This window comes from Coregonus lavaretus (assembly GCF_964263955.1).
Source record: "Coregonus lavaretus genome assembly, chromosome: 40".
In the NCBI taxonomy this organism is placed as follows: Eukaryota; Metazoa; Chordata; class Actinopteri; order Salmoniformes; family Salmonidae; genus Coregonus; species Coregonus lavaretus.
Genome location: NC_140027.1, coordinates 13,106,333 through 13,118,832, shown reverse-complemented (window position 1 = coordinate 13,118,832; position 12,500 = coordinate 13,106,333). Strand labels below are relative to the sequence as shown.

Below are 12,500 nucleotides of genomic sequence, written 5' to 3'. Positions count from 1 at the left end.
CATTAAAGCGTCATCCTGGCATCACCCGAAGGGCGGCCAGAAGAGACGCCGTTTATGACAGGCGAGGGGGAGAGAACGGAAGACGGCACAGCGCCTGCTGTGACCGAGCCCACTGTCCCCCCCCACTCTACCGTTGAGTGTATGGAGGAGAATGTTTTTTGTTGATGTGTGTAATAAAGAGTTGGCTCTACTTGACACTGTCAAGAAAGAGCCCCCTTTTCCATAATACATCCGAGAGCGTTCGACCTTCCTCACTCTCGCTCTCTCTCTTACCACTATGAGTGCAGCTCAGCCCACCATGGTGCGTTGCTGAATGCACACATAAGGCAGGTATATAAAAGGTATTAAGTGTACCTTATAGGACCTCACTTTACAGACTCCTAGGAGTGCCGTAGTGAGTGTCTCACATAGCAGGCTGCAGTCTCAGCCAGATAATGGCATGATGACGCGACCGCTATCCGGGACGGCGCTCTGTCTCAGGCTAACGCCTCAGTCAGTGCAGTTCAGACCCGTGCTGCGTTCACGGAGGGCCTGATTACTACGGTTACGGGCGTAACCACGTATCGGCGCCCCCGTTTCTCTCAGAACGCGCTGATAATAACCACATTGGGGGTGGCGCACTATCACAGACTAAGGTCTCTGTTAGTACGACCCAGACCCATGCTGCGTTCAAGAAGGGCCCGATTACCACGGTCACGAAGGTGCCCAGTGTATCGGCGCCCCCACCTTTTCCTGAACGCGCCCAGGCTCACCACACTGAGTGTAGTTCAGCCCACCAGGGGTGCAGAGCTGAACGCACACAGGAGGTGAAAGGAGGAATAATACCTAGACGCCGTCTTGGTTTATCTCAAAGAGAACTCACATTACAGACTCCAAGGAGTACTGTAGTGAGTGCCTCTCATAGCAGGCTGCAGTCTCAGTCAGGAGACATGATGACGCAGCCGCTAGTTGGGGATGGCGCACTATCGCAGACTAAGGTCTCGGTTAGTGCGATTCAGACCCATGCTGCGTTCACGGAGGGCCCGATTACCACGGTGACGAAGTTTCCCAGTGTATCGGCGCCCCCACTTCTTTCTGAACGCGCTAATACTCACCACACTGAGCGTAGTTCAGCCCACCAGAGGTGCAGAGCTGAACGCACACAGGAGGTGAAGGGAGGAAAGATACCAAGACACCGTCTTGGCTTATCTCAGGATACCTCACATTCAGCAGGCAGCTGTCTCTGTCCCAATGTGACATGAAGACGCAGCCGCTAGCCGGGAATGACGCCTTGCTGCAGGCTAATGCCTCAGTCAGCGCAGATCAGACCCGTGCGACGTTCACGGAGAGCGGGAATACCAGGGTTACAGGTATAACCAAGGTATGGACGCCTCCGAATTATTCTGAACGTGTCAATGCCCATGGCTATGAGCGCAGCTCACCACATATTGAGTGTGTCGTTGAACAGTCGCCTAAGACCAGTAAAGAGGCATTGTGGCACCACCGTGTGGTGTCAGTCAGAGATCACACCTTTCAGATTCTATTGAATTCTGTAAAGGATGAGTCTCATGTTAAGCGGCAGTCTCAGTCAGACAATGACATGATGACGCAATCGCTTTCCGGGCAGAGCGCTCTGTCTCAGGCCAGTACCTCAGACAGCGCAGTTCAGACCCGTGCTGCGTTCCTGGAGGGCAAGATTACTGGAGTTACGGTCGTAACCAACGTATCAAAGCCCCCGACTCACCCAGAACGAGCTGACGTATCCTCTCCCTTTCAAGGGGGGCCCGACTTGGGCTATTCCACCAACCCAGTGCTGGGGAATAGCGGCGGCGAGGGCCATAGAGGAATACAGGTCCTTCCTACTGGACGCACCACAGCTTCGTGCGCACCCGCTGTCTCTGCATTGCTGGCAGTGGCGTCGAAGCTGTACCCTCTCACGCTGGCTAGAACAGACGTTAGAGAAGGGTTATGCCCTCCAATTCCATCGGACCCCACCCCCGTTCAAGGGAGTGGTGGAAACGGTGATGAAAACGCCAGACAAAGTAGCCGCTCTGAGATCAGAGATTACGGAACTTTTGGCGAAGGAGGCGGTCACAGTAGTTCCCCGAGAGCAAAGGAACAAGGGGCTTTACTCGCCCTATTTCCTAGTGCCAAAAAAGACGGGGGGAGTGAGGCCGATTTTGGATTTACGCATTCTCAACGAGAGCATAACCAAACGGCCCTTCCGAATGCTGACGACAAAACGCCTACTGGAATGTGTTCAGAAGGGAGATTTTTGTACAAGCATAGACCTAAAGGACGCGTACTTTCATGTGCCGATACAATCGCGCCACAGAAAGTTTCTGCGGTTCGCCTTTCAAGGGGTGGCGTACGAGTTCACGAGGATGCCGTTTGGGTACGCCCTGGCACCTCGAACGTTTTCCAAATGTGTGGAGGCGGCATTGGAACCGCTGCGTCGTCAAGGGATAAGGCTATTAGCCTACCTAGACGACCTGCTGATTCTCGCCCCGTCAGCAGAGCTGGCGTTCACACACACGACACAGACAGTGATTCATCTCACGCGTCTGGGGTTTGCTGTGAATTGGAAAAAGAGCGCACCCTGGCCCAGTCATCAGATTGTCTACCTGGGACTACAGCTAGACACTGTAATGATGAGGGCGCGAATTTCGGACCCTCGAAGGGCAGCATTGTTACTAGCCCTGAGGAAGTGTCGTCCGAATCACACAGTAACGGCGCTATCGATCATGTCACTTTTGGGTCTCATGTCGGCAGCCCACTCTGTGGTCCCGCTAGGGCTTCTGCACATGCGCAAAGCACAGCGGTGGTTCGCCCAACTAAGACTAGACCCAGTGCGTCAACGTCATCGGTTGGTGGTGGTTCCTCTCTCGCTAAGAGCAGACCTGGACTATTGGCGGAACCCGTGCGTTCTCACGCACGGAGTCCCGATGGGCAAGGTGTCATCCTACATTCCAGTGTTTACAGATGCCTCTCTGACTGGATGGGGAGGGACATGTCAGTCTCAAGCGATAGGAGGTGCATGGCCTCAATCAGGTCGTCACATCAACCTCCTAGAGTTGGAAACGGTGCGACTGGTCTTGACCCACTTCGCGTCTACCCTTCGGGGTCGCGATGTGTTGGTCTGGTCAGACAACCGAACCACAGTAGCTCACATAAACCGCCAGGGAGGGGTCAGGTCTCCTGCCCTTCATCGGGCGGCAGTGGAATTGTGGCTGTGGGCTCACAAGCACCTTCGCTCGTTGAGAGCAGCACACATTCCGGGCTACTTGAACGTAGGGGCAGACCTCATGTCAAGAGGGGGTCCTCGAGACGACGAGTGGTGTCTGCACCCGGACATTGTTCTACAGATTTGGGAACAATTCGGGAGAGCCGAGGTGGACCTGTTCGCGTCACGTGTGAACGCGCAGTGTCCCCTATGGTTCTCTCTGAGAAACCAGGACGAACCGCCATTGGGAAGAGACGCATTCGCGCACTACCTGTGGCCGAAAGTTCTCCTGTATGCATTCCCTCCGCTGTCTTGCATTCTCCCACTGCTAGCCAGGGTGAGGTCAGAGGAGCTGTCAGTGATACTGATAGCGCCCGATCGCCCGGGGGCTCCGTGGTTTGCAGAGATGAGTCAGATGTTGATTGCGCCACCCTGGCCAATTCCACATCAACGAGACGCGTTGACTCAGGCGGGAGGCTCGATAGGGCAATGGCCCATAATCGGCCAACCACTGAAGGCTTGGTTCCTGAATGGGACAGGTTAAAGCGCCGTGGGTTGTCTGATGCAGTGATCAGAACAATACAGGGCGCAAGAGCCGGTTCCACTTCTAGGGTGTATACCAGCAGATGGAACGTTTTCTCACGATGGTGTGATACACAGGACGTGGACCCCATGAGCTGTCAGGTAGAGAGTGTGCTCTCATTCCTACAGTCTATGTTTGATAAGCAGAAATCGCCCTCCACTATTCGAGTGTTTGCAGCGGCAATTTCAGCTGGTCATGAAGGTTTTAACGGAAAAAGTGTTTTCAGTCACCCTTTAGTGAAACGTTTCCTATTGGGAACGCAACGGCTTAGGCCAAGACCTAGAGCTACGCTGCCCAAGTGGGATTTGGCATTGGTTCTCGAAGCGCTATGTAAGTCGCCGTTCGAGCCATTGAATCAAATACCCCTCAAGATGCTGTCTATCAAGACGGCGCTGTTGCTCACCTTGACTACTGCTAAACGAGTCAGCGATTTGTGTGCACTGTCGACGAGACCCGACTGCCTTGCCATTAATGGCGATTTGAGCAGAGCGGTGTTACGTCCTAACCCGGCATTTGTGCCGAAGGTTATTAACAGTGCATATAGATCGCAGATCGTGGAATTGTGGGCTTTTCATCCCCCTCCCCATGGGGAGAGGAGTGAGGAAAAGCTTCACTGTCTGTGCCCAGTACGCGCTTTGGCGTGTTACGTTAGGCGCACAGCGGCGGTTAGGTCATCGCCTCAGCTGTTTGTGTGTCACGGTGCGGCTGCATTGGGTAGACCACTTTCAAAACAGCGTTTGTCTCATTGGCTTTGTGAAGGCATTGAGACGGCGTACGAGGCGGCGGGGCAACAACCGCCTCAGGGTATTAGAGCGCACTCCACTCGTGGAGTAGCAGCTTCTACTGCTCTTTTCAGAGGAACAGAGGTAGAGGATATTTGTAGAGCAGCGTCATGGTCGACACCGTCTCCTTTTATCCGTTTCTATCTGTTGGATATGTCTTCTAACTCTTTGGCTCGGTCTGTACTCAGCGTGGCTGAAGGGAGATCATGAGCAGAATAGAGAAAGAAAGCAGGATTGTGAATAAGTTCATAAGTCCGCTTTTATTAGAAGTAACATATTATGGACATGTTTTCTAACTCTTTTGTTCGATCGAATTTCAGCAGAGCTGAAAGGCGTTCTTGAGCTAGAAAAGGAGGACAGAGCAGGACCTTGGACAGGTTCCAATCAGGTCCGCTCTGGTTAGGAAGACTTATGTCAAGAATAAGCCTTTTAAACTCCAATCTCGATTGCACTCAGCACAGCTGAAGGGGAATCTTGAGGTAGAGGAGGGAGAAGCAGGATGATAGACTGGTCTCTATCAGGTCCGCTTCGGATGAAGAGCATATTCTGTGGCATGTCTCCTGGCTGACAGTGTCAGCATATAGAAACATGTATTGAGTGGACAGAATGTGAGGTCATCTATCTGAGGTTCAGTTTAGTATGACTGGTATATTTTGTTCCATAGAATATTGAGGCACGGCTATCTGCTAGTCAGATTAGCACGGCGTCTATTCTATTGATCTGCCCAATAGCCATTGACATTGTCATTGAGCTAGATGGGGCGGGTCTATAACCGATGACGCGGTATATTGTGACGCCCTGATGGGTTTTTAGTCGCAGTACTGCGGGAATTGGTTGCAGCCATTGCTGGGCTTGACCTTTTCATTTTTTAATGGGAAGTGTTAGGCTCGGCAGGGAGTACATTTTGGAGCGTTTCGCTCCGCCTTAAACCACTAGGAGCATAGCTCCCCTATGGGGCGGAGCTCCACGATATAGAACGATTAGTTACCGGAGTGTAACTCCAGTTCTATGAGTGGAGCGGAGCCCCATAGGACTTAAGGCCCTACCGACCCTCTCTAGTCTCGCTGAAGATAATATCTCGGGAGGCAGATTGAGGGAACGGGGTTCCTTATATAGGGACACCTGTACTCCTATTGGCTGTAGGTGTGTGCATAATTTTGCTTCAGGCTGCATCTGCCTTAGGGCAGAGGGTAAACCACTAGGAGCATAGCTCCCCTATGGGGCTCCGCTCCACTCATAGAACTGGAGTTACACTCCGGTAACTAATCGTACAACTCTCGTCTCAGCCAGGCCTCACAGGTGTATGTGTTTTAAGGTCCCCAAAAGAGCACTTCTTTAAAACACCCTGGACCACAACAGGGGACCCCAAACCATTTGATTCCCTTGCCAGACATCTCGGCTCACTACACAACAAGTGCTGCTGGCAATCGGATGCACTTTTAGCCCATTTAGGAGACAAATAGCACAGGAAAACCAGTGCGCACCGCTCCACCCGACAGTCCAACGTTGAGATTTTGAGCGAGTCGCAACAAAATGCACGGCCCTTCCGCGGCCCACATGACTTTATTCTGAACGGAGACAAGTCTGCTCGCTGGGCCGTTCGCTTTTGGAGCAAAAACACGGCTCCGTCGGTGACTTTTGGGCCGATATAGGCGAACAGAAAACACAAGTGAAAGAGCATTTGGCCAGCCCAGAGAAGCCGAGCTGGTTGGCTTGAGTCTACATGGTTCTCATGTCGCGTTTAAGGCCAGCCCCCTGCTCGGTGTGGAGCTTCAATAGCGCAGAACAGCGTCTACAGCAAACTACTCCTCGCAGACCGTGTGTGTGTGTGTGTACCGGACCAAACGACAGACAGACATGGCAGAAGTCGCACCAGCACCCGTCGCCGCCGCGCCGGCAAAGGCACCCAAGAAGAAGGCAGCAGCCAAGGCCAAGAAAGCGGGACCCAGCGTAGGCGAGCTCATCGTCAAGGCTGTGACCGCTTCCAAGGAGAGGAGCGGCGTGTCCCTGGCCGCACTCAAGAAGACGCTGGCGGCAGGCGGCTACGACGTGGAGAAGAACAACTCCCGCGTCAAGATCGCAGTCAAGAGCCTCGTCACCAAGGGTACCCTGGTCCAGACCAAGGGCACCGGTGCATCCGGCTCCTTCAAGCTCAACAAGAAAGCCGTCGAGGCGAAGAAGCCCGCCAAGAAAGCCGCAGTCCCCAAAGTAAAGAAGGTGGCCGCCAAGAAGCCCGCCGCGGCGAAGAAGCCCAAGAAGGTAGCAGCCAAGAAGGCCGTCGCCGCAAAGAAGTCCCCCAAGAAGGCCAAGAAGCCCGCTACACCCAAAAAGGCCGCCAAGAGCCCCAAGAAGGTGAAGAAGCCCGCCGCAGCGGCCAAGAAGGCAGCCAAGAGCCCCAAGAAGGCTACAAAGGCAGCCAAGCCCAAAGCCGCCAAGCCCAAGGCAGCCAAGGCCAAGAAGGCAGCCCCCAAGAAGAAGTAAACCTATTACAAACAGTGTTCTACTCGATACATGTTGTACCACAAAAGGCTCTTTTAAGAGCCACCCACCTCTTTCCATAGAAAGCGCATTGATTTCCATGTACTACCTGTCGTGGAAAAGAAATTACGCACACTAGGCTACTTTTACGCACACAACATTGTCCCACTCTGGGTGTGTGCGAAGGGAGAGGCATATAATAGAGGGCCAAAATGGCTCAGAAATTCGACCTCACGAGTGCACCCTCACCAGCCATTTTTATATATGAGCCACTGGGCTATTCCCGTTCAGAGGCAGGCTGCTGTGATGTGTTACAAGTGCCATGTAATAACAATAACAATACTATAGTGGCTTCGAATTGAAACTCACGAGTGCACCCTCAACAGCCATTTTTATATATGAGCCACTGGGCTATTCCCGTTCAGAGGCAGGCTGCTGTGATGTGTTACAAGTGCCATGTAATAACAATAACAATACTATAGTGGCTTCGATTTCAAACTCAAGAGTGCACCCTCACCAGCTGTTTGTTTCCCATTTGGAGAGAAATAATGTGTGGATGTCATTTCGGACATTTTGGCGCTCACGCGAAATGACACAAAGTAACAAAGTCGGAGGGAAACAAAGTAGCCTCTCACTCGCTGCCTGTGGGTGGGAACCGGCTTAGGGCTGTCTGTCTGTCCATCTGTCTGTCCCTCGCTCCAATTGGATAAGGCCACACCGGCCCGGTGGCCAATCGTTGCCTCTTGTGGCGAGGTATATGTACGGCTCTCGAAGTGGCGAGCGGCTCATTCAGACTTTCTGTGACTTTCTCAAGCTACCAATATGAGCGGAAGAGGCAAAACCGGAGGCAAGGCCAGGGCGAAGGCAAAGACCCGTTCATCCCGTGCTGGCCTCCAGTTCCCCGTGGGCCGTGTGCACAGGCTGCTGCGCAAAGGCAACTACGCCGAGCGTGTGGGCGCTGGCGCACCAGTCTACCTGGCCGCCGTACTCGAGTACCTGACTGCTGAGATCCTGGAGTTGGCCGGCAACGCTGCCCGTGACAACAAGAAGACTCGTATCATCCCCCGTCACCTGCAACTGGCCGTCCGTAACGACGAGGAGCTGAACAAACTGCTCGGCGGTGTGACCATCGCTCAGGGTGGTGTGCTGCCCAACATCCAGGCAGTCCTACTCCCCAAGAAGACCGAGAAGGCAGTCAAAGCCAAGTAAATTCGCTACTGCGACTTCAACTTGACTACTCAACCCCCAAAGGCTCTTTTAAGAGCCAACCACCTAGCTCTCCAAAAGCGCAAAGTACCTTTCTATGACCGCAATACATTGAGTGGGTGTATACACAACTATTTCGACATTCTGTGCCCACATGAGGCCTTGCATGAACAACAACACCTACTTGGCCTCATTTGCCATAGCAGGCTAGCATTAGATGATACGTGCCTATAAGCTGTCACTCTTGACTTTGGCGACTATTATTGCGCGTAAAGGGCCGGCGGCGTCCTATTGCGCGCGCACCGGGAGTTTGAGTTTTGGAGAGGCCGGGCCTCCCGTCCAATGGCCAACGGAGGAGGCCTGCGAAACGGGCCAATCGGGGTGGTGGGGAGATGGTGTCCAATCAGCAGGCGCCACTGCCGGCTTTATAAACTTCACATAGGCATTTCGAGGCTATACTCCCGACTGTCAGAGCAGCGCCATGGCCAGAACCAAGCAAACCGCTCGCAAATCCACCGGTGGCAAAGCCCCCAGGAAGCAGCTCGCCACTAAGGCTGCTCGCAAGAGTGCCCCGGCCACCGGCGGTGTGAAGAAGCCTCACCGTTACAGGCCCGGCACCGTGGCTCTGAGAGAGATCCGTCGTTACCAGAAGTCCACTGAGCTACTCATCCGCAAGCTGCCCTTCCAGCGCCTGGTGCGAGAAATCGCCCAGGACTTCAAGACCGACCTGCGCTTCCAGAGCTCCGCCGTGATGGCCCTACAGGAGGCTAGCGAGGCTTACCTGGTCGGCCTGTTCGAGGACACCAACCTGTGCGCCATCCACGCCAAGCGGGTGACCATCATGCCCAAGGACATCCAGCTGGCCCGCCGTATTCGCGGAGAGCGCGCATAAATGAGGATGACCTGAACTCGAATATCCCCCAAAGGCTCTTTTAAGAGCCACCTCCATATTTCCATCAAAAAGGCACAATTGTTCCATGTATACACGCACCTCTACATTAGCCACCATGTATGTTGTTCACTAACACGTCTAAAAGCTACGTATTGCACCTTTTTAGTTGCCTGAAGTCTAGCTTCAATGTTTGTGTGTGTGTATATACACAACCATCTGGCATCATCCACTTCCTTTGAACTATATAGTAACACAGTAAAATGCTTTACAAAGGAGGGGAAAAAGAAACGAGTGATAATATAGGCCGAATAGTAACAAGAATTGTGTTCAGATGAATAATTGACACTATTAGTTGTGTGTAATAATAGCCTTGCATGCAGTCCAGAAAAAACATTGCATGCCAACTTACTTTGAAAGTCCCATGTTGCAGTGCTGCTGAGAGACTCATGCAGAGGCCCAAACTTTACAATGGAGCACGGAGGCCATCTTGTGGTTAAATGTGGGTACTGCACCTCATGGTGAGTCCCTTTCAGCATTTGCTCTTTAGGCCAGCGTTTCCCAAACGCGGTCCTGGGGTCCACAAGGGGTGCGCGTTTTGCGTTTTGCCCTAGCACTCCACAACTGATTCTAATACTCCCAGCTTGATGATGATGAGTTGATTATTTGAATCAGCTGTGTAGTGCTAGGGCAAAAACTCCCAAAATGTGGCCCGAGTTTGGGAAACCCTGCTTTAGGCTAATACTAGCCTATTAGGATGACTTGGTTCGATCGCTTTAATGGCAACTGCTGAACTCTGGTTTCACTAATTACTTGTCCCAGGTCACCATTATGAATCCAATAGCAAAACAAATGTTTCAAAATAGCTCAATAGTGAAAAAAGGCCAGGAAATGATGGGTTCTCAGCAATATTTCACCAACAACCAATCACTATTCACGCATAGACATTAGGATCATCAACAAATATTCCTAAGTCATACTACAAAAGGGTTGTAACGAAATGGATTTGTCTGTTCAATGCAAGTTCAACGTCAAAGAAAAAGTGCATCACCACAACAAACGTGTCTTTAGATACACTGTAAAAAATGACTTTGTGGAATGTACTCAAGCTATTACAGTCAACAAAAGCACACGTCATATTGTTGAGTAGATCTTTTTGCTTGTTTTTATGAGTAGATAAGCTTGAGTAAGTTGAGTTGATGTGGTCCAATACATTGAGTAAAGATGATAGAGACGTAAAAAGGATTATATTACGTTGATTCGACTCAAATAGACATTGTGTTATTTTACCTGAATGATTCATCCTATTATGTATTTAGACCAACTTACTTTGGATTCACTCAATCACATCCCTTAAGAGAAAAGGTATCCGGACACCGGGAATCCATTTATTTAAACATCAACGGTTTGCAAAACATCTGTTATTATGAGTTGACAAATTACGTAATTGCAATCAACACTGCAGGTAAATCATGATTGCTGCAGGTAGGCAACACCGTAGAAATAGGAACTACAACACTAACAACAAGTGACATTTACTCCTGATGTACTGACTGACCTGTTGCAACCTCTACAACCACTGTGCTTATTATTTGACCCTGCTGGTCATCTATGAACGTTTGAACATCTTGGAGAAAAATGTGTGAAACCACTGCCTATATGAGGAGCTGTCGTTGTTTGTTTTATTACCACATACTTATGGAAATTGCACCGGTTGAGAGATGATGGCTCTCTTGTGCCTACGGTGAAGGGTACTTCTGATCCAGCAGGTGGTGCTAAGATCCCTCCCTATATGACTTGAATGATGAGTTGATTTATTCCTTATAGCTCCTAATGATTTTAAGGCCAGTGTTGGCAAACATTACTTGTGCTCCAGCAGGTGGCCATGACATCCCTCCCTATATGACTTGACTGACCAGTTAGTTGATGGACTCCTTATAGCTCCTAAATTTAATGATTTTAAGGCCAGTGTTGGCAAACATGACTTCTGCTCCAGCAGGTGGCCATGAAATCCCCCCCTATATGACTTGACTGACCAGGTAGTTGATGGACTCCTTATAGCTCTTAATGATCTCAAGTGTCTGTGTTTTTATGTGGTTAGGAGTTTTGCTCACTGCGTGTCCCCCTTCCATTTCAGTGTTTCCCAACTCCAGCGGTAGAGTAGGCTACCCCCAACAGGACCCATTTTTCTTGTAGGCCTGGACAGCCACAGCTGATTGAACAACCTGTCACCTAAATTACCAAGTCCTCAATGAGTAGAATCAGGTGCAACAACAACAACAACAACAACAACAACAACAACAATATGAGGAGAGGGACACAGTGTACTAGCTGATCTCCCAGTTGTCACAGTTTGGCCTTGTGTTCCACATAGCCTATATCAGTATTTGAGTATGTTTCCCGCGCACGTTAGTTGCTTTCACGTCATCTTTGAAATCGCTCCTCCCTAGTCCCCTAGAACGAGCGCCCTCCCCTTTGCAACGCCTCCGAACATATAACAGAGGCGCGCTTTCTGTGCCGCCGGCCTCAATCAGGTCGACCAAACGCAGATAATAGCGCACCGCGCACCGGCGCTGAAATCATTCATTCACTTGAACTCAACTAGCGAACACACCATGTCCGGAAGAGGCAAAGGCGGCAAGGGACTCGGAAAAGGAGGCGCCAAGCGTCACCGCAAAGTTCTCCGCGATAACATCCAGGGAATCACCAAACCCGCTATCCGCCGTCTGGCTCGCCGCGGCGGCGTGAAGCGTATTTCCGGTCTGATCTACGAGGAGACCCGCGGTGTCCTGAAGGTGTTCCTGGAGAACGTGATCCGTGACGCAGTCACCTACACCGAGCACGCCAAGAGGAAGACCGTTACCGCCATGGACGTGGTCTACGCTCTGAAACGTCAGGGACGCACCCTGTACGGTTTCGGCGGTTAAACCCACTCTCTTCGGAACCTCAACACCCCGACTCGAACCCAAAGGCTCTTTTAAGAGCCACCCACATCCGCTTAAAATGGGCCCATTCCATGTAGTGTTATATATAACAACAAATGTTTAGTATGCAATTTAGTAAGAAAGTATGAGCCACTTCGAGTGGACAGGGAGTATTAATTAGAGGATTCTAATGTCCCGTCCACTTTTAGCGCACAGAGGGAGGCCTATATCTGACAGTGGCAAAGTGTAAGAACGTTATTATTTTGGGTCAAGCAATAGTGGAATTTGGACAACATAAAGCCACCACGAGTCGGTAGACGTGGCTCGAAAAGAGGGGGACAGCGCGCACACACACACACACACAGTCCAAAATGGGAGCCCTATGTCTGACGGTGCCAAAGTGGGCAATTCTATCACCAGCATTATTTGGCACAAC

At 51.2% G+C, this 12,500-nt stretch overlaps 2 protein-coding genes across 2 annotated transcripts; both read left to right on the top strand.

Moving 5' to 3' along the window:
* Positions 1-6,424: 6,424 nt before the first annotated feature.
* LOC311113286 (histone H1-like) lies at positions 6,425-7,048 on the top strand (the record flags this gene model as incomplete). Its single annotated transcript, XM_084156505.1, has 1 exon — positions 6,425-7,048. One exon carries the CDS (start codon positions 6,425-6,427, stop codon positions 7,046-7,048), a length of 624 nt encoding a protein of 207 aa, XP_084012631.1.
* An 819-nt stretch (positions 7,049-7,867) lies between these two features.
* LOC311113436 (histone H2A) lies at positions 7,868-8,254 on the top strand (the record flags this gene model as incomplete). Its single annotated transcript, XM_084156649.1, has 1 exon — positions 7,868-8,254. One exon carries the CDS (start codon positions 7,868-7,870, stop codon positions 8,252-8,254), a length of 387 nt encoding a protein of 128 aa, XP_084012775.1.
* Between the last annotated feature and the right edge of the window lie 4,246 nt (positions 8,255-12,500).